Source organism: Vulpes vulpes, chromosome 2 (assembly GCF_048418805.1).
Source record: "Vulpes vulpes isolate BD-2025 chromosome 2, VulVul3, whole genome shotgun sequence".
NCBI classification, from domain to species: Eukaryota; Metazoa; Chordata; class Mammalia; order Carnivora; family Canidae; genus Vulpes; species Vulpes vulpes.
The window spans coordinates 104758190-104781334 of NC_132781.1; the positions used below are offsets into that span (position 1 = coordinate 104758190).

General features: G+C 40.3%; 1 protein-coding gene across 1 annotated transcript in view; it reads left to right on the top strand.

The window, feature by feature from the left end:
• The window catches only part of CUBN (cubilin), a 256413-nt gene that overhangs the window by 82966 nt on the left and 150302 nt on the right, over nucleotides 1–23145 (top strand). Inside the window, exon 28 of the mRNA XM_026016002.2 lies at nucleotides 7933–8083. Coding sequence (XP_025871787.2) covers nucleotides 7933–8083 — 151 coding nt within the window. The remainder of the gene's footprint in view (nucleotides 1–7932; nucleotides 8084–23145) is intronic.

Here is a 23145-nt window from a genome sequence, read left to right on the forward strand (position 1 = left end):
ATCCAACCTCAACATTTCAGAATTTTAAAAAAAAATGCCATGTTGACCTTTCAGTGCTTACATTTACCACTTATTTAATAGACTTTCCCCTGAGTCTTCTCCAAACTGGGGAAGAGTCTGCATGGTGGTCCCTAGGTTCTTCTGGCTCCGGGTTCTATGACTTCATGTTGTTCTGTGAAGCAGGTTTCTCCCTATTTCTGAGTCCACCTCTAGCAGATGGTGAGGATCTTAGGAGGCAGAGTAATTTTTAAAAGATGTTTAGTGATTTGGTGTAGCGGTATAGTTGGCAGAGGGAACACTGTGGTCTGTGGAATGAAATGTTCATGTACACACGGGAGAGGAGGCTTGGCTTCCAGTGTACTCACTTACCACTGGAGAGGGAATGAGGGCTCCATCAGGCAACTGTCAGAACTTACGTTGGTGAGAAGTCATTAGTCCCTGAGCATCTGAAGGAATTATTTTTAAATAATTAGTCTAATGAATAATAAAAACCTAGTTGTGATTTTTAAAGGAAGCATTAGGAACAAAATATGGTTTTAAATTAATGCTGAAGAAGATTACCTTATATAATAACATTTTAATGGGCTAATTTTCATGTATAATCTTGAGATATGTATAAAAGACCATGGAGATAGATATAATAATATTTTTAGTAGACCAGCTGGGTGGCTGAGAACCTAGGTTATGGAATTCTGAGAATGGAAAAACATCATCAATGCATGTATTGACACTGCTATGTACACTGTATTTGTACATTGACACATGTATTGACACTGGTCCCCAAAGATCATGCTTCAAAAAATAAACTGATCACACAGGAATATACAGTCATTGCAGGAAATTTGGACAATATAGAAAAGCCTAGATAAAGGAAAAATAACCTAAATTATATCCCTACTAATAATTTTTGGTGGTATTTATTTCCTGTAGTTGCTCCTTATATATTTTATATTAATGTTCAAAGGGGATCATTCTGAACATACTATCCTATAATGACCTTTTTCCAGGTAACAGTAGCTTGTGACTGTTTTTCCATGTCATTCATAATGTCACATCATTTACAACGTTGTGCATTCCATCATCAAAATATGGCCACCTATTGTGGAACACTTAGAATCTTCTCAAATTTCCATTATTATAAACAATGCTGAGATAAACATTCTTATAGTTAGATCTTTGCATATCCAGGATTAGACAATGATTTAAAAAGTGAAAAAAATAAATCAGCCTTTGTGGCTTCTAAAATGAGTAATACATAGAAACCAGAAACAAAAATGTGCTATTAAGAGGGAACAGCAGCTAGCTGCCACATGGTAAGGACACTATCTCATCTATGTGTGAGACAGACATCTAATGCAGAGTGACAGAGAATAACTCAGAATGTGGTCTTTAATGGGTTTCTTGCTGTCGTGCAAAGCCCAGCATTATGAGTAATTGTTTAATTTTAAATGGGTATTTCATATTTCCTGCCCCACCCTGTCAGCACATGGCAGCGTGGCTTTTCCTGTGCCATGGGGAAGATGTGTGTCTGTGTATCAGAGTGCACTGTGTGTGGCCACGTGTCTAAGGGAGGACACTGCCTCCTGGGGCCATCATAGAGCCAGCTAGCGTCTACCATGCTCTGTTTATAAGCTTTCATCTTTAACATTTGTCTAATTTACCCTCCACAATTCAATTAAGTTTTTACCCCCTTAGGCTTTTCTCATCCACAATGGGAGTCTTTTACCCTACTCTATGAAGCTTATTTGGCAATTTCTACCGTTGTTACAGGGACATTTCAAAGACCTTCAAATTTGAGTAAATAGTGAAAGCTCCAGGTTTATCCAGGAGATTTATGTGAAAACTTTGGCAACAACATTCCTAATAACTACTCTCATGAGGCAGTTCTCAGAGATCCCATTACAGTTATTTTTTTGGGGTGGGGGAAAATCTGAAAAAATGCCCCAAGAATTCATCAATTCCCACCCCTTGGAGCACCAATGGCTAAGCAGCTAGAGCTGCAGGCTGGCTGGATAGCCATGGGAGAGGAGACAGCAACAGGAAGAAACACATGCAAAGCCTCCTTCCCTACCATTTGTCCCTCCCTTACCCACCTCACTCACCAGGGCAGCCTTGACAGATTTCCTAATGCTCTTTGCCACCAGCCCATTATGATCCACCATCTCCCTCCACCCCAACATGGACATCATACTTACATTCTCCCCACAGGATGGTTTGCTCTGGGCTATGCTCTCCACATATTGGGGATGGCCCCAGTGTCCACACATAACCACATTGTCATAGCAACACGCTATAAGTAATGGGCATCTATCTCTTCACAAGTGATTCATTGATTCACTGCTTCCCTGTCTCATCTGTCAGGAATGATTTCTGTGAAATGTTTTACATGAGTCAGCTCCAGTTCTCTATACCCATCGTTTTTTTCTCTCAAAGCTATTTCTAGAGTGGTTTCTTTGGAAAAAAAGTTGGTTCCCTTTGCTTCTGACCATGAGTTAAAATAACATTTTAAGCACATTCCATATGCCAGGGCTCACACGTATCCTATTACGTGGTCTGTCTCATTTGCTGTTTACAACAACCTTATAGGTACTGTTATGATAGCAAATTTATAAAGACATTTTGGCTAAGAAAGGGTAAATAATTTTCATGAGATTATATTCTAAGCAAAATTTAGAGCTGGATTGGGCTGTATATCTACAGCCTGATCACAATTAATACACTCTAGTATGCTCTTACAATGAAATTACTTTCCTCTTGCAGTTAAATATAACCTGTTAGTAACACTGGCTTCATGAAGCTAATCTATACAACTCACTGAATATAGTTCTCAGAAATTTTACCTATGATTTTTACATTGACTAGAATTTTCATTCTCTATAAATATTGACAGATTCTCTTCTACATCTAGAATTTTCCTTCAAGGCAGGTGAATTATTTCAATACAAGTTAAACTCTAAAGGGTAACCTTTTTGTTTAAAGTTTTTAAAGATTTATAATAGAAAATAGACCAAAATTTTTTCCTGAAGTTTCTCCATATTTTAATAATATCACCTCAAAGAGACTCTTGATTTTATTTCTCTATTTGGACTGTATTTAATTCTTAAATTAGTCATCCATATAAAAATTTTACTTCAGAAAAATTTCAAGGAAATAAGAAAAAGTATGAATTATAAAAAGTATGAATTAGATGTCAATCAAAAGAGAGAGGGCTGAGTTTTAGTTGTTCCTGTAATTCTAAAATGGATGAAGTCATCTATATATCCTATGCTCATATATATATGAAACAATTATACTTTCAAAAAAAGCATGAATTTTCAAAATCATAGAACAATTTAGCAGCAAAGAAGCACTTGCAAAGCACATTTCTGTTTGTGAGTGTTATTGCAGTTCATAAAGTTGATTCTCATTGAAGGTACACATTAGCTAACTCTGGGTTCCTCCAGGCCTGAGTTTCAGTGATTCCTAAACCCTAACTCTTAGAAAAAATCAACTTTGTCAGTAATATATCTTCAGTTTTGTATCTTCTGACTTTATGCATGGTTCTTAATAGTTAGAAGGGGTCCACGGATCATTTCATATGGAGTCTGAAGTCACTAATGGCCTAATAGACAATTCATGTGCCAAATTATGAAACCCTTGCAAAGGAAGTAGATAGAAATTGGTAAATGTGGCTTAGGCAAGAGATTTCCTTCCTCTTTGAGTGTCTTAAGAGTGGTTGAGATATTTCAGAGTGGAGTGCAGGTAGGGGGACCTAAAGCCACATCAATCCTAAATGACTAGTTTCCTTCAGAGAAGAACTGAAAGGCTTCTACACTGGAGGTTGTAGGTATACAACATATTTATACTTGAAGATACATTTCATGGCCAACCTGAAAGTGGAAGCATTTCAGATATTTTAAGAAAACAACTTCTCAATACAGTTATACAAATTAGATCTGCGTATTTAAAGTGAGAATCTCAATCTCTCTTTTTTTTCATTTCTACTAGTTTTCTTCTGTGGACTTTATTCTAAGCTCAAACATTGTTCAGACCGAGTGGCTCGTTAGGCTTTCTAAAAGCAGGGAAATCATACCCTTAGCAGGACCAAGCCAGCATGCTTGCCAGCAGTTGCAGTGAGTCACAGCTGGAACGTCCTGTGGTTAGCATTCTGCTCTGAAAACAGAATCAGGAGCAGCAGGCACCTACTGGTTTCCATGGCAACCAGTATTTGTGTACTTTGAAAAATGACTGTTCCTTTTTGTGTGGTAAATTTACGCGGCAACGAATTGTAGAGGTGACGTTAGCCATCTGTGTGAATATAAACAAAAAAAAACTGATTTAATTAAGTGTAAACTTCAGAAGGACATAAAATTGGGGGTTGGGGTGTTTTTGTGTGGAGGTTTTGTTCTACACTAATTCATTCATTCATTTATTTGACATATTTAAGCGTTTTCATCAATGTCTACTTGATCTTTATTTCAATGCATCACTCTCTCCCCTCCAAAGGCAAAAAGAAACTAATTGGCATTCATCAGTGTTCCCCCCCCAAACCCTCTCCCTTGCCCCTACCCCGCCCCCATCCCATTCACAATGTGTTATTTAAGAACAACTGACCCGGGATTCAGGGGCTCTCCTTCAATGACGTAATCCTATCCGGAAGGAAGAAAAAAAAATCCCCTCCAAGTCATGTGAAAATGTCAGTTTCTTAATCTTGCTGAACTGGGGAGGCAAAAATACTGTACTGCTTATGACCTGGTATGGAATCTAAACTACAGTACCTCAAAATGTCACTGCAATCATTTCAGAAGATCCACCCAGCTCAGAGCGATTATGGCTACAGAGAAATCTTACCTCATGTTTTGTTGCATAAAGATGAAATGATTAAAGTTTTGTCACTGAACTACAACCCAAAGTTAAGAATGAGCCTTCTGGAGTGGAAATAGTAGAGTGTTTCTTGCTTATTATACCTCTGCTTGGGAACAGTATGTTTATTTTTGTATTAATTACTTTTGGGTTGGAATTGGTACACTGCATTTAATAAAAACTCTGAAGCTGGGATAAATAAGCAACAGCGAAGCAGTAATTTAGAAGGAAACAGAGTGGAGCATAGACCTCCGCCCCCACCTCCGCCTCCTGCATTAGATGGGGGGACCTGCCAAGAAAAGTGAAGGACTTTTTGTTGTCCCGTTCTTTTTATGTGTTGCTTTATTCTTTCTCTCATTTTTGCTCCCTCATCTTGGCTTCTGTCAACTATCTAGACAGATGCTTGCTAATAAATATACCTAGCCAAAGCAGCACAATAGTAGACAAATCAAAAGGAAGCTGAAGTGATAAGCCTGAAAAATAAACTTCATCTTGATTCACTTGCTTAAAATGCTTAGGTTTACTAAGGGTGAGTTATATAACAGACTTCTGAGTGTCTCTCTGTAAATCTCTGCTGACCATCCTCCAAATATCATAAACATGGGTGCCTGATGAGCAGCTAGTTTTGAGAGCTCAAGAGACAGGCAGAGATTTAGAAATCTCTAATTTGTTATGGCCTTGAACAAGACCCTGGCTGCCCCTTCTAGAAAGCAGCCACAAAGAAGCCACACTCTTTGTTGCCTAAAAGAAACGCACTGAAATTTAGGACTGAAAAACCCTAATATGTATCTAACTATGCAGGATTCAAGTAATAGTGCAGATTAAATCCCATTGAAATCAATGCAGTTGTGGGGGAAACTATTGTGTTCATTCATTGAAGATGTACTGGGAATCTGCCCCCAGCTAAGCCTGAATGAGACAGGAGACTAGGAGAGGGGGTCTGGGCTCTAAGAAAACTCATAGTCTGTCAGGGAGATAGGACACACATGCCCATAACTAGAATACAAGGGAATGTGACCATTTTTACAAAAGAAGCACAAGTAAAAAGCTGAGGGGTTTCAAAGGAAAACTAATTTATGACTAGCTATTGGGATTACTCCCTGGGGGTGCATTGTAGAATTTGGTGATAAACTATTCCATGTTCCAATCAATGTGTTTCAAACATTGATTTTATATCATAACATTTCAGTAAATAAAAGTAGTTTGCTCAGGGGACCTGGGTGGCTTGGTTGTTTAAGTGTCCACCTCCTGATTTCTGCTCAGGTCATGATCTCAGGGTGGTGGGATCCTGTCCTGAGTAGGGGGGGGAGGGGAATCCATGCTCAGTGGGGACTCTGCTCCGCCCCACATGCCTATCACCTGTGGAGCTCTCTCTCTCTTTAAAATAAATCTTCAAAAAATAATGATAATTTTGTCAATTTGGAATGTATTGAATCCAGATTATACATTTACTTACAGACAGATGCAAGCATACACACACGTTCTTACATATGTATACTCTATAAGAGAATAATCAAGGAAATCCATAGGCCAACAACCAAATATTTTCAATTTTGTTGTGATGGACAGTTCATTCCAAGGTAACTAGAACAAAGTAGACAGTAATGTAGATATTAGTGGATTAAAAGAAAATACAATGGTTTGAGTCACTAGGAGCCAATCTTTTTGGATTGTCATTATCTTTCCTGATTGAAGAGATATGGCAGAGAAGCGTTTTTTTAAATTTTTATTTATTTTATTTTTTTTTTTTAGTTTAGAGGTATGTAGCTGATGAAATCAGCAAATGAGGCCCATAAAGGGTACGCAACAGGATGCACAAATAGCTCAGTGGGAAAGTGGGCAAAGACCTCAGCAGAAAAGTTTCAAGGGAAGAAATATAAATGCCCGATAAGCGTGAAAAACCTTCAACCTCAAAGTAACATAAATTAAGACAATTACAAAATCAAACAGATTTTCCCTGTCAGCATCAGCTTTAACCATAATAGTAGTCGTAATTGCCAAAGTCCCCTACAAGAACCATTTCAGTGAGCTGCTAGTGGGGGATATGTTGATATAAACTTTCTGGTAAGAGATTTAATGATATATATCAAGAGCCATGAAAGATTATACTCTCTGATTCATTCCCTTTACAGGAATCTTTTTTGAGGGACATTCAAAATATCAAATAAATACTCATATTGGCAAAAAAAAAAAAAAGTGGAAATGTCCTAAATGAACTACAACAGAGTATTGATAGCATTTTTTTTGCCATTAAAAATGTTTATCTAGGGGGATCTCTGCGTGGCTCAGCGGTTTGGCCCCAGGCTTCGGCCTAGGGCGTGATCCTGGGGTCCTGGTATCTAGTCCTGCATTGGGCTCCCTGCATGGAGCCTGCTTCTTCCTCTGCCTGTGTCTCTGCCTCTCTCTGTGTCTCTCAAGAATAAATAAATAAAATCTTTAAAAAAAAAAATGTTTACCTAGACTACTGAGTGACATGCTTAGGGAAAAACTGGGAACACAATCGTGTAGCCTGATATCATACACACACATATACACCTGGACACATGTATATGTACCTATATAAACAAGTGAAAAAACATTGGCAAGAGAAATTTCTGGTATTAACAAAATTTTTAAGAGTAGTTATCCTCAGTGGGATTAATTTTTATATTTACCTTTTACACAGCTTTCTAAAATGCTGAAATTTTTATAGTTAGTATTTATTTAAAAATATATTCCTCTTACAATTGTAAGACTGCTAGTCACTGAGCATCTCTCAGGTTTCATTAATTGTGAGCTCATCTCATCTGGCCCACCATTTCCTTATTCTGTGCCTGGTTCTTACTTTCGAGGGAACTTGCTAGGTTGACCTAAAACCCAACGTTAATATTTGGATTTCCAGATTTATTGGGCTTAGGAATCGCCCATAAAACTCTCTATATATAATCATCTATTTTAATTCTTACGTAAGGCTCCTTTGCTCAAACCACCTCAGCAGATTTACCCTTAACCTTTCAGCCAAGGAGTAGCTTTTGCTGCATGAACAGACTTTGCTTTTTCCCATCTGACAAACCATGTGAAATTTCTTAGGAAGTTTCTCCTTGATTTCAGCTCTATGACGGCCCCAGGCGGATGGGGCGCTACTGTGGAGCAGATATGCCGCCTACAGGGAGCACCACAGGCTCCAAGCTTCAGGTGCTCTTCTACACCGATGGTGTTGGTCACCAGGAGAAAGGATTTCAAATGCAGTGGTTCATTCATGGTAAGCCCTGTGCTGATCTTAGTTGTATTTGATAGTTGCTATTCGACAAAGAATTATCCCTGTCTCCATTCTCTCTTTGGAAACAGCACCACCCATGAATAATGGAACCTGGGTAGTAATCCGATGCTAAACCTTGGAACGTTTCCTCAGATACTGGTGGCTCTGGGAGAGTTAATTGTGGTAGGGTTAAGAGAGGACAAGACCTAGATTGCTGCTAAAGTCATTGCAACGATAAATTGCTGAAGAGAAAAGAGGGGAGCAGAGTGAAATTTCTCTTGGTCTCAAGACCTATACCTGGGTGTGGCAAGCAAATTGCCAGGTGGCACTGGAGTCTCCTGGGGGGAGTGGAATAGAATGAGATTCAAAGCTTATTCTGACATTAGCAGAAGAGGAATGGCAGAGGTAGGAGTAAAAGGGCAAGGATGAGATACGCTTCAAGAAAGAAGGGGCAGGGGAAACCTTGGGCTGAGAGGGCAGCAGGAGTAGAGAGCTCACACTGAGCCAGGGCATGTCTTGTACCTGCCAAAAAGAGTTGGGGGCATGTCAGCACCCACCTATGAACTGGTGGTGCAGAAAGCAGATAGGGATAAATCATCCCTCTGAGAATGAAAATTCATGTGTAACAAGAGTTCTGAAACTTGTAAATTGACCTCATGCGGCCCAGTCTAAAAAAAGTAGGCCCCAGAGAAGGGATTCTCAAAATCTGGTGAAGAGCAACATCAACATCACCTGGCACTTATTAAAAGTGCAAATTTCTGGGCCCCATCCCGGACCTATGGAAGCCTGATGATTGGTCTCTTAACTAGTCTCCCTGGCGATTAAAGATTGAGAACCACTCTCCTCGAGTGATTCCCACACCTAAAAAACACAGTCCTTGTGAATATTATAGTGGCAATTCTCAACCAAGGTCTTCAGTGGTATGTTTCAATCAATTTGAAAGAGAAGTGGAATTGCAAAATTATACCAGGAATCACACAGACACCTGAGTGGTTACCCTACTGTCAAAGTCAGGAGTGAGCCCAAGGTGAGCACACATAAATATGTATTGTGGTTGACTCTGGAGGCTTGTTGAAATCATAGTCCATTTATTATATGAATCTTAGCACTATTCAGAAGTGAATGCCCTTATTGTATACTTAAGAATTCTAGATGTCCTGCTAATATGAACTGGAGACTGGGTGTATTTCTGTTCAAATACAAGTATGGGGCTTTCAGTATTTAAAAATATTCAGTGGTAATCCACAGAGCTACTTATAGCTTGAAATACAGATTATAAATTCCCAAAGTGAACAAGCTAGGATAATTAAGTCTGTGAGAGTTCTGGCCTGTTCTCTTCACTGAGTGGATAGATTTAACCTTGAAATGTGAATTTATTGACCTGTTAAGTGAAGGGACTGGATTGATCTATCTGTGTAATACAGTCCATCTCTAGTATTCTGTGATTCAGAAATGGCATGATTCTAAGGCAACTAGAGAAGAGTGTGGAAAGAAAACCTTGCAGAAACAGGAGCATCTTGAGAAATGACCCAGATTTTCAAGGGCTGTGGATTTTTCCAGGACAACGTTTCTCAGACTTTTGTGTGCATGTGAATCACTGAAAATCTTGTTAAAATGCAAAGTCTGATGCATTTTATGCATTCGTGGGCTGAGGTAAGGCCCACGAATCCTAAATGAATCTCTAAAAAGCTCCTGGGTAATGCTGGCGTCTCTACTCTATAGACCATACTTTGAGGAGGAAGGCAAGAGCAGATGTTAAGTCTGGAGACATAAAATGGTAGAAAGACAGCATCCCTAGAGACTAGAGAAAGCTTCTAGGGTGCTCCAAGGGCTCCCTGTACTAACAGCAGAATAATATCCTCCGTCTCTCAGTGTCAGGAGGATACCAGCTAGTAACCTTAGTGCTTCAGAGATCCAAAGGGGAGAGCACTTTCCTGAGATGGAAGAGTGGAAAGAAAGAAATGCTAACCAGGAGGCGCAGGCTCAGGGCCTAGGGAAGCATCCTCAGCCCTTGATACACATTGGAATTGCTGGGAGTTGTAGAGAGAATCCATGCCCAGGTTTCAAGTTTCAGAGATAGGATTCAGTTTGTCCTCGGTGAGACCTTGACAATTGCTAATTAAAAAAATCTCCCCGAGTAATTCTACCAAGCATCTAGGAGCAGTGATTTTTTTCTGTTGCTCCCTATACCCTTCTCCTTGGTGCGTTGTGTCCACCTGCGTTGGTGGTGCGTTGAAGCCTCCCAGGCTGTTCTAGCTACCCCCCTTACGAGCCCACACTGAAGAGGACAATTTCATGGTCATTATGGGCTACACTGGATTACCATATCACCGGATTCTCCCAACCAACATGCGAGATGTGTTTGAATCCTCTGCTGAAAGCTCAGAGTGGCTTTTTGGGGAGAATTTTTTTCTACCAGTTCTATTTGGAATCAGTCTTTCTTTGGGAGGGTCAAAGACACTGTCTATTCTCTTTTCCTGTTTACTATTTCACAACTTTCTCCCAATTGCTGAAAGCTTGCTAAGCTTGGAATCTGAGTCGTACAACAAAATTTCGCCAGCTGGGACAGAGCTGATTTTTTTTTTTTTTTTTTTTTTTTTTTACTCTGTGCTGCCCACTGTATCTAAATTACACTTGGGAAGAACCTTCTGGAAGGAGATTGTGAGGGGTCTAGATTTGTGCAAAATTAACTATCATATTCTATAGTTAAACAATGCTACATGTACATAGAGTTTCTACTCTGCATTTTAACTTGATCTTTAACTTGAGGTAGCCTGAGAAGAGGGGCCAACAGAATAGACTAGGGTCAGGGAAGAGGTCTTTGATGGGAAAGGTTCTCCTGCTTCTTACCCAGCAGAGATGGACAGAAGATATAAATCTGATTCACAGTCACCCGTGTGTTCATCCCACAGAAGCTATTTTGGGCCAGGTACTGTGCTCAGGCTGGAGGCAGGGTGTGAGTCTCACCCACAGGCCTGGTTCCTGGTTTCATAGAGCTACAGGTATCTGTGAGAAGTAGCCACCAAGCAATACACTCACAAATCAACATAAAATAAAAAGTGTGCTAATGGCCACAGGAACGCATAAAAGAGAATTTGATCTAGATGGGAGGTCAGAGAAGTCCTGCATGAGGATGAGAATTTTCGGCCTGTGAACTAAAAATCTAAGAGTAACAGGGAATTACATAGGCCAATAGGAGAAGGAGAAGGATTCCCAGTAGAAAAATAGTAGGAGAAAGCAGGCTATGTGTGAGGCACCCTAAACCCAGGGTGGCTGGTGTCCAAGGTCAAACGGAGGAGTGCCAGAGGGGCTGGAGAGCTGAGCTATAGCCAGAGCATTCTGGTCACTCAAGTCCCTTGCAGTTAGGGGCACAGGCAGGGATAGGGGCCACACCCTCTCTTTCATGTAAATCCTTGAGATTTTAAGGAGAGGAGTACTAGTAGGACCTGGAAGCACTGAAGCAACCTGGCATGCCACGGGATTCGAATTACACACTAAAGCACAAAATACAAATAAATACAAAGCAAACAAATACAAAATCCAAAACACATTGAAAAACTAGTCTCAGTGTTATAGTATAATAGGCATATTGTTGAGTACACAAGCCTGTGCACACGCGCATGTGGAGGTGAAGTGGTTTCAAGAAGCTTGTCTCTGCACAGACCCTCCAGACCTGTCTTTGGGTGAGGATCACAGGCCAGGGCCCAGGACACCCTGTCTGCCCCTTGCAGTGATGTTGCTTTTCCTTCCCCGGCTGGAAGGAAGTGCCTTTAAACCTCTAGCCTCTTTTCATTTGAGATATCTCAGACACTCATCCCCTGCCCCCCCGCCCCCTGCCCCCTAACTCTTTTCCGAAGTGTGCAATAAGAACTCCAAAAGCTCTTCACTGAGAATTCAGAATCCAAGCTGGCATCATTTCTTGAGCATCTCTACTGAGGGACAATCTCCCTCTCCCCACCCCACACTTCATTTATTTTGCCAATTAATAAATAAGCCTGTTTTCAAAATGTGCTTCTTTGTCAACTGCACAAATCTTCTATTTGCTTTGAGAACATGGATGTACAATCAGCCTTTATTTGTGGGCCCATTTTTAAAGAAGCTCTGTAGATGTGAGATTAAACTGCACTGCCTCGCCTTTATGCAAACCATCAAAGAGAATCCCACTCTGGAAAGAAAAGAAATAGCCACAGTTGCCCTGCCTGGCTAAACGGTTCACAGTATTCAGTGTTGACAGCATTGTCCAGGGGCTGAATTCGGCCTCGGGGGCCTCCATCTGGGTTGGTGACGGGAATATAGAACTCTCTGCAAACTGTGTGAATAGAAGCCCTCCCCGCCCCCCCCCCCCCCCCCCCGCCCCCGCAGCTGGCTGTGCACACCCCTCGCCTCTGCTGGCCTTCCCCCCCAGAGGCCCTCTCTTTCACAGGCAGTGGGACCCAGCATACAAACAAGGTCAAGGAGCTTTGTGAGTGAAAGAGTGACATTTGCAAAGGGAGAGAACCCTTCAGCTGGGAATAGCAGGGGAAGGGCTAAGTGGCATGTGATCGGGAGGTGATGTCACCCTGGGTTTTCACAAAGGAAAGTGTGGCCTTTTCTTTGGGAAGATACATGACATCAGCCTCTTGAATGGGGTCTGGTTCCATTTTACCTTCTTTTTAGCCATTAACGAGATTTCTCAAGCCTTGAGGGAAATCGGCCAGGGAGACCATTTATAAAACCTTATGGAGATCCTCCATAGCTGGCTTGGTTTGAACAGGAGCCGATGCCTCCTTGAGTACTTAAGGACATGTAGCACTGTATGAAAGGGCTTTTAGAAAATATATTTTTAGAGCTCTGGCAAAGGACCTCCATGGGGTCAGCAATGTTTCTCTTAGACCTTCCCTCTACTTTTCTTCCCCCCGCCCCCATGGTCTTCTCAGTAGTCTTTGTTTACTTTTGCTCTTTCAGGGGAATTCCTTCTTATTGGTAATTTTTATTTCTTTTGTGACTTAGACTGTGTGTACTGGGATTTCTGAGAGGTTCACCCTTGGAGGACAAAGGTTTTATCTTTTGTAATAACATTATGTATTTGCCTCATATGTGAATGCTGGGTCATCCCTCTTTGGGTGGGAGGGTGGATAAACTTGCTCTTTAGGGAGATCTGGGCTTGCTCTCCAAAGAACAGATTGCTTGCAAGTGTTCATCATGTTATAGTGATTGCACATAGCCTCTGGAAGTAGGAATTTATCAAGAACATGTTTTTCATTCATTCAACCTACCAACCAACCAGCATATATATTTTTCCACTACTGGGTTCTGGGCTTGGTGTTGAGAATATAGAGAGTATATCAGTTTGCTCTGGTAGCCATAAGAACAGACAATAGGCTGGGTGGCTCAATCAGCAGAAATTTATTTCTCCTTGTTCTGGAGGCCTGGAGTCCAAGATCAAGGTATTGGCAAGTTTGGTTTCTCCGGAGGCCTCTCTGGTTGCTTGCAGAGGGCACCCTTTCTGTTGTATGTCCTCGCATGAACTTTCCTCTGTGAGCACACATTCTGGTATCTCTTCACATATCCCAATTTCCTCTTCATGCAAGGGCACCAGCCAGATTGGATCAGGGCCCATCCTAGGGACCTCGTTTTGATTTAATCACCTATCTAATGGCCCTATGTCCAAATATAGTCACATGCTAGGTACTGGGGCTTAGGGCATCAATATATGAATTTTAGAGGAGAAAACTCAGCCCATAAACGAGAAGGAGACAGCATTCTTGACTTTATTGCGTTAGTTATCTAGTAGAAGAAACAGACAAATAAACCAACTGTAGAAATAAATCCATAATCTGTGATGCTGTGGGAGCGGAAGAGAAGGAGGATAGCCTGAGGGACTTTGAGGGTCTCTCCAAACAGCTTTGATACTTGAGCTGGGTTTTAAAGAAGGAACAAAAACGGATCAGTCAGACAAATATCTGGGAGAGAGAGACATTTCTAGGTAGAAGCAGGGAGGTTTGGGATGGCACCAAAGTTTTGTAATGAGCAAGGATTTCAGCTGAAGCACATGTTCTCAATGTCAACCCCAAGGGCATGAAAATTAGTTCTTAGGAGAGTGAAAAAAATATCTTGTACTTAATGAATAAAGCACAGATATGTATCATACGTGACATATAGTATATGTATAATGTTAGCATCCCGTGGGAGAGAACTTGGGAAAAAATATCCAGGAAGGTTCCCCAGAAAGTCAATCATGACCAAAACCGTTGGGAAACACTGAACTCCAAGGAATGAGGAAATTGCGGCAGGAGAGGTGATCAGAGATTAATTGGTCAGAGCCATTGGAAGAACTTGGGTTTTATTTCCTGTTGTCTGTCCTGAACCTTGCCTCTGCACGTTGCAAAAATTCACAACCATCTGGAGGTATGATGTTTGCAGTGAAAGTGATTTTATGAATTGTGGTCAGCAAAGATCCAGAGCACGCTCACAAGGCCGGGATGTGAATCACACCGTCTGGTCCCCATGTCAGACAGAGGCCGTTCTCCTGCTGGTGACGAATTGCTTTCATAGTCACTTCCTGCTAGGCGGTGATAGATATAATGTCGCAGAGAGAAGAGTGTTAAAACACCTGTCCCAGTCTGCCTTTAAAATAGCCTCATTGACAATCAAGAATGTGCCCTCTGTTCAGTAAGTCGGTAAGCAATCTCTTGGTAAAGACAACTGGGTAAAAACATACTCCTGTGATTGTTTTATTCTTTAGTGTGATATAAGATCAAGAAATCCTGTCCTGTTTGGGTAGAAATTTTAGTGAAAGAGAAGCTTTTAAGAAACGTTAGTTCTGCTTAAGTTAAAAGTTATTTCCCTAAACACTGACTAGGCTTTCTTTCACATTTATACATGTTATATCCTATCCTGCTTATCCTGGCCACTTCAACCTATTTTATTATTTTGAACTTTTGTCTTTGTGATACAGCAAACATTTGGGCATGGAGCCTGAATGAGCACAGTCTTCATGTAGAGCCAAAGCATTGATTTCTGCATTGTGATACTGTGTCTAATTTTTATTTATTGCAAATTCTCACTTGTATCTTTTTTTAATATTTTATTTATTTATTCATGAGAGACACACACACACACACACAGAGACAGGCAGAGAGAGAAGCGGGCTCCTCGCAGGGAGCCCGATGTGGGACTCGATCCCAGATTCTGGGATCACGCCCTGAACTGAAGGCAGACGCTCAACTGCTGAGCCATCCAGGTGTCCCTCACTTGTATCTTTTTTGCAAAGAAGCTCTTAATGGATGATGCAATTTTAAATAATCTATTAATAAATTAACTAATATTTGTAAAGTTGGGTTGATAATTTACCAAGAAAATCATGCACCTCTTTCTGCATTGGCTTTAGAACTTTTCCAGCAAGGTTCAAGTAATCAGAGGCAGCAATAAACATATGCAGACCTTTCAAAATGAGTGGAAAAGCTAAATTCTGACATTATTTGCCTCCTTGACAACAGAAAGTACACATACACACAGTTGATCTTCATTTAACGTTGGCTCTAAGTCTTGCAACCAGTGAGGGCCTTTTAGGAGACTTGCGTCCCAATTCCCATGTTGCTACTGTTTGAAAAAGTTCAGTTTCCATTGCTACTCTTTGAAACAGTTATAAAAAGAAAAAAATAATAACTCCCAAACAACCATGACCTTCCCAAATCATATATTACACAATTTGTAATAGTCCTTGAGCTTTGGACCAAATGAAGGGCTTTCTTGAAATCTTCTGTTTGTGTCCTTATTCCCTAGCAACAACATCTCTGATAGATATTGCACATACTTTCCAGGGGATTCCACACTTCTTCATACAACATGAAAAAAGAAACCACACTTTTTTTTTTAACAGTTTCAAATTTTGTGGCAGCCAAAAATGACTAAACCAACACAGAACAAACATAGTGTTCAATGTGGAACACTAATTTTTGTCCCCAGAGGCTTCCCTTTTTGAGCATTTATTTAAATATTGCCGTATTTGTCTGTGACATTATTTATTCAAGGACTTGTTTTATTTGTGTGCCACTATGTACTCAGAGAAACTAATGCCAGCTTCAGTGGCATTGACTCACACAGCAAAGAATGGATCTCTGAGGTAGGAGGGTAACTACATCTAGAAGGTTTAACAGAATTTTATATTCTCTGTATATGTAATGACATTAATACATTTGTCCCTGATTTTTTTCTCCTAGTTATACCTACAATTTACAAGCTAAATAATATAGATTTTAGTACTTAAATGTAACTTTAAATTTATTTTAAGATAGTAATTATGATAAAAATAAACCACATCACTAAATATGGAGTAAATGAAAATATGATTTAAATGCTTGGTGCATTAAGTTAATTGACATCTCATTTATTATTACTGGACCAAATAATTATTTTTAAAATGTTTGGTGTTATTTTGAAAATGTTGATATTATCATCTTTTTAGAAAATGATACATGCATTGAGCCCTTTGGTTAGTTCTTTAAATATTGTCTCATGTTTTGTCCAATAATGCTCTGAATAAAGCATCATCATCCCCACATTACAGACAAGAACACTGAGGAAGGAGTCTTAGAGAAGTTAAGTAACCTTAAACTTAGAAATTCAGCAAGTGATAGAATCAGGACACAAAACCAACGTGTGGTGTAGAACTCCAAAGCCTATGTTTGAAAGAGCTGCACTCTGCCCAAAAGCAAGTAAGTTTTCCCCACACTTTTAATTGCAAAAGAGACTAATCTATACTGCAATGCAGAGATGGTCAGAGTTTATAGCAGGGGATTATGTAACTAAATTCCCACTGAGGATAATGGATATTTGAAAATGAACATATGCCATCTTTCCCAAGTAAATACTATTCTGTTTCTAAGGTCTCCCCACTGAATTACACAATTCCTTCTTTTTTAGGTTCAAGTAGCAGTAATGGGAAAAAGCACAAGACTTAGCAAATGATTTGTTCAAAATAGCTGATGTTATTTGTCCTTCCACACAGAATTTGTTTTGTTCCTCATTTATAAAGTGCTCTTCCTTTGGAGATGCTACATAGGGTTGATGGAATCCTATGCTTCTGATCTGGAATAGACCACTGAGATCGTCTAATCTGTTACCCAAACTAGTTTACAGGAGTTTTGTTGCAGTGAAGAGTGACGGGATAGTTGCTCCCAAAATGGACTGGCTTGAGTGGAGGTCAACAATAGAGTGGAGCACTTGATTGGGTTAAATTAGGAGCCCAGCCCCAGAAAGTTTTGCCCTGGTTCAAGGAAATGACCTTGCTGGCTAGATGCCTGCAGTGTTTGCCCTGAGAGCAGCCTACACCCCTGGTCTCACCACAGAAAATGATCCTGTGGCTCAGGCATGGACAGAGCTTGGATGGTTAGAGGACATGAGCATTGCAACGTGCTCCCTCACACATCTGTCCATTTGTTGAGATGAAGCACCCTGGCTGTGGATGAAAGGTGTGTGGGGGGGGCGGGTTGGGGAGGGAGAGGGAAGGAAACAGCAGTGGGGTGTGCTGCAGAGCCATGCAGGGAGGTTCTCGAGCCTTTCCCTATAAGGATACTGCAGGCCAAAACAATTAAATCAAAAGAAAGTAGGATTAGAATGAATACTTTTAAATAGAAGTGTGAGTGTTGAACTTGGAAATAATATCAAGAGAACACATTTTCTCAGTCTTTGCCTGTTTGGGTGATTTCATAAAAGTGCTTTAGTAGCCTTAGGCAGGACTACACATGTATTTTTTGGGAGAAATTAGTCTAGTTGCCTTGGTCTCATCTCATTTCCTTAGAAGATATTTTTATACTATTTTTATATGTTTTGTTCAGAAATCTTTGCTAACTTAAAAATTCATAAGAGAAAGAGATTGAGTGATTGACTTCTTCTGAATTGTAAGCAGAGAATTGTCACTGAGGAATCACTGTTTAATTTGGCCAGAGTGAGTAGATGAGGCCGAGAAAGGACATAGTTAATCAAAATGAAAAGATGATGTGATTGGCTGTACTTCTCTGGATCAAAATGAAATATTATTATCCTTTCACATACAGGAAATTAAAATTTAAACTATATGAAAAGTCCCCAGCTATGGTTCCATTGGGTTCATTTCTCTTTAATGGGGTACTAAGGTGAAATAACGTCAATAGTCAGCTTCAGGATATCTCAGAGAGAACTATGATAATCTTAATTTTGAATATTTCCATGACATCTTATATAATCACTTAAAAGTCATTTTGTAACTATGGACAGAACTGATTTTGAGCTCTTCACCTCTATTTTCCAAGTCACTAACTTCATGGTAAGGCCTGATTCATTCTTTTTTTTTTTTTTTTTGTCCCTACCATTGAAAACAAATGACTCTACTCCATATCCAGTGCTGTATGGACATCAGTCAGACAAGTGATTATCTCAAAGTCTGGACCTGGGATGAGGTCCTCCTAGAAGAGGAAACTTTTTTTTTTTTAAGAGGAAACTTTTAAAACTCTTACTGGTTACTCAGTGCTGAAAATCTTTATCCTTAGTTCTTGGGTTTGTGTTTCTTCTATTGTGCTACTGAGCCCTAAGTCTGTAGCTTTCTCAATAGTAGACTTTGCAGAGTCTAATGTTCGTGTTGAATCTAACCTCGAAGGTGATGGTATTAGGATGTGGGCTTTTGGGAGGTGATGGGGCTTTTGGGAGGTAATGAAGTCCTGGGGGCTCTGAGATTAGGCCCTTTATAAAAGAAGCCCCAGAGAGATCGCTCTGCCATATGAGGTCTGTGATCCAGAAGAAGGTCTCCACCCAGTCATGTGGGCACCCTGAGCTCAGTTCTCCAGCTGTCAGAATTTTGAGAAATAAATTCCTGATGTGTACAAGCTGCTCAGTCTGTGGTATTTTGTTATAGCAGCCCAAACAGACTGAAACCAACTCTATCTTCTAACCTTAACCAACCATTATCTCAACCTCAATGTGATAAATAGGAAGCAATTAACATGAGGAGTGGGGAGAGCTTACAAACCCTTACTCCTTCAGATATTACACTCAGAGTGGCTATAGTTTTGTTCCTGTCTTCAAGTTTGGCCACCCTGTCTATAAAGAAAACAATGAGGGTAGATTAGCTTCCCTAGGGCTGCTGTAACAAAAATACCACAAACAGGGTGGCTTAAGACAAAAATTTATTTTCAAAGTTCTGAAGGCTAGAAGTCCAAAATTCTGGTGTCAGCAGGGCCATTCCTCCAAAGGCTCTAGGGAAGAACTTTCTCTCACCTCTTCTAGCTTCTGCTGGTTTCTGGCAATCCTTGGCTTTCTTTGGCTTCTAGAAGCATAATTCCAATCTCGATCTCCATCCTCAGTGGCCTTCCTCCTTCTGTGTGTCTGTGTCCAGGTTTCCCTCTTCCTATGAGCCACTCTAATCCAATGTGACCTCATGTAAGCTTGTAACGTCTGCAAAGACCGTGTATCTAAATAAGGTCACATTCACAGATTCCAGGTGGATGTGACTTCTGGGGGACACTCGTTACCCTGACACAGGAGCTTCTGCAGCTTTTGACAACTTTCTCCTCTCTTGGAGTCACCATGCCTTGTCTTCTTTCTTCTTCCTTTATTCTGAGAAGAATTTCACATTCCTTGGTTTTCTTATTACCTAGGCTTCTCTGGTTTCATCTGTGATTGCTCTAGCTTGTGCTAACCACCAAAGTCTCCCAGAAAATTAATCTGCAAATCCTTGAGGTCAGAACATATCCTTGAAATCAGATGGATTCTGGGGGCTCTACCTTTGGCCTTGTCTCCAGAGTCTAGTAATCCGATTTTTGTTTTTTCTCTTAGTAGGACGGATACCTACCATTTGCCTTTCTCCTGTGTCCCAGGAGAGCAGCAACTGCTTTTAGACTGTTGGGGAATTAAATAGTAAAATCAGACTGGGAATTGCTGACTTTTTGTGGTTCCACTATATGCTGCAGTCACCTCGGGACAACTTTGGCCATTTTAGGGAGCTCACATTTCTCTCTGCCTCCACCTTCTACCCCCATCCTTAAATTTTTATGTTCAAAATTGTTTTAACTATATTATTTGCTCTCTCATAGATGAAACAGAAGTGAGGCCTCTGTACTCCAGGAAATAGTTCAGTCTTGCCTTAGGGTGGACTAACCCCCACTTCTGAGCTCCAAGTTGCCATTTTACATCATACCTGCCCTCCCCACCACCCCCCGGAAGAATCCTTGTTGGCAACTTCTTCCAGCCATCCCACTGCCTCCACATGCAGCCCTCTAGCATGTCAGGGACAAATTTAGCTAAGCAGTGAGGCACCTCTCAAGGTATTATAGGAGAGAACATTTCTAATTTTAAATAATAGAAAAACAAAATATGCATCACTCATTTTAATGAAATGAGTGTCATGATTTATTAAGTTTAAAATTTATTCTTTTACTGTATTTTGGCTTTTCACCTCCTTTTCAACATCGACCCCTGATTTCTCAGGTGTTTCCTTTGGAAATTAAAGGACAAGGATGTGAATGTTCTGTTTGGGCCTGTTCTCTGTTCCTTTTCTTCCAGTCTTTGTGGGCCTTGGCCATGTCAGTTCCATGTTGGCAGCCCTCTCAGTGCTACTGGTTTGTGGGATATAACCTCAAGAAAATGCCAAGAGTAAAGAAGGGACTGCATTTGAGCAAATGCAGGGAAATACAGAAAGCACTTTTTAAAAAGAGTTTTATTTATTCATGAGAGAAGAGAGAGAGAGAGAGAGAGGGAAAGAGGCAGAAACACAGGCAGAGGAAGAAGCAGGCTCCATGCAGGGAGCCCGACGTGGGGCCCGATCCTGGGTCTCCAGGATCAGGCCCTGGGCTGAAGGCAAGCGCTAAACCACCCGGGCTGCCCCAGAAAGCACATTTAATACTTTGAGCCTGTTATTCCATTGAGCTGTTTCATTGCCAGTTTGCTTTTATTAGAAATCTTTTATTTAAAAACGACACCAACAACCCAAAACCTTGAGGATAGAACATACAGAGATTATACTTAACTTTTGTATGTGCATTCCGAAATTTTGTAACTTGCTTGTTTTAGACAAAGAAAAAAAAACAGTGTTAGCAAAGTCTTTTTATGAAAAAGATTTAAATTATCTCCACAAGTAAGCACGTTTAGCAACAGCTGTTAACTCTTCCTTGTTAGGAATTCAGTAGATCAATGTGCTTCCTGCTGATAAGGTAACACTTCCTTTCAGCTGATGACTCCCAGTTTGGAGGAAAATAAATCGAATAGATTATCAGTCACTGGTACTAAAAGTTTTACAAAGATTAACTAATTATTATTATTTTTTTTAAGATTAACTAATTAAAACTGAAAAGCATGTGATTCTCTGTAGGACCTTATTCTATTCCAGTTCAGCTGCTGTCTAATGATATTAATATACTAGATTTTGTCAGATTTCCCTCACATTACATGAAAAAAGTTTTTTTGCTTTATTTTTTCGGGTTGCTGTGGTGATTTTCCCTTCAGTGGATGGACAGAATGGTGATGATGGTAGTGTTCAACATTACCAGTCCAGTGCTTTTGGGCTCAAGTGCCCAAAAAGGCATAGTGGAGAGATCACAGATCTGGGGGGAGGAGCTAGGGGACTGGATAGAGGTGGGGGGCTGCAGGCCCAGAGCAGCCCTCTGGAACCTCTCCTTGCTTCTCTTTAAGTAGGATAGCTGATATGATCATTCTTGACTATTGCATCTGTTTATTAAAAGTACCTTCAAAAACTCTGAGCTGCTGTGAAAATATGACCTATCTTTATACTGTAGCTTAAAGAACAATTTAATGAAAAACTTTACTTTGGTTATTTCATTTAATCTGTGCAACAACCCCATGAGGTTAAGGATGAATGCTGTTGCAGATGAAGAAATTGAAGATGAGAAATGTCAGTTATCCAGGTAGTAACACAGCCAAGGTTGGAGCTCACTTAGTCTTATGTCACAGCCTGTGCTTTATTTGCAATATTATTATATTTTCGAAAGTTTTGCAACCTAACATGCAAATTATGCAACTCAGAAATCGTGTTGTCTCCTCTATAAAATCTTCTCCTATCAACTGGCTATTCAGAACTACTCTATCTCTTCCAAAAATGTCTCTCTCAAAACCCTTTTTTCACTCCATTGTCTGCTCCTTGGTTAGTCTTTTCCTCAATCATTTTCCTTATGGCAACTCCTGAAATTTCAGGTTTCCTAAATCAATGTTCTCTATTTAAGATTCCTGAAGACCAGTTATAGAAAAATTCTCTATATCTTCCACATTTTTAAAAAAGATTTTATTTATTCATTTGACAGAAAGAGAAAGAGGGCACAGCAGGGCGAGCAGAAGAGGGAAAAGCAGGCTCCCTGCACAGGGAGCTCTGGGCTTAATCTCAGGACCCCGGGTTCACTTAACCAGCTGAGCCAGTCAGGCACCCCTATTTCTTTCACATTTTATTATTCATTTGACTGGACAGGTAACATGATGATGGAGAGGCTACTGGAAGTCTAAACATCACTTCCTATGTTATTTCCTGATAACGATTGGTTGATATAACTTCCTTTATCTCCAGCCTCATTCAGCCCCCACCTCTCTTTCCTTCCCCTTCCTGTGATCCTCTCATCATTCACCCAAAGTCATTGCATCACTGACAACACCATGATTTTTAGGTTATTGCATAGCCACACTCAACTGTATGCTTTCTCAGCAGTTTCATTAGTTATAATATTCACACGTGTCTGTACCATTATTTCTACTCTGAGATGTTGACACCTGAGATTTTCCAGAAACCTTGTTTCTGTCACCAAAATGGGTGGATGGATTTAGAAACACATTCCTTCTGTGATTCATTCAGGGAAAAGTGTATTTTAACAAGAGATTTTGAAGTCCTAAACCCTATACCAAGCAAAATAGAGCAGTGAACAAAACACTTTTCACATTGCTGTCCTCCCCTCCAAAATTTATTTTTTTAATCTATTTATTTATTGAGAGAGAGAGAGGGAGGGAGGAACAGATGGAGAGGGAGAGAGAGAATCTTAAGCAGGTGTAGAGCCCAACACAGGGCTCAATCTGATGACCTGAGCTGAAATCAAGCATCAGATACTTAACCAACT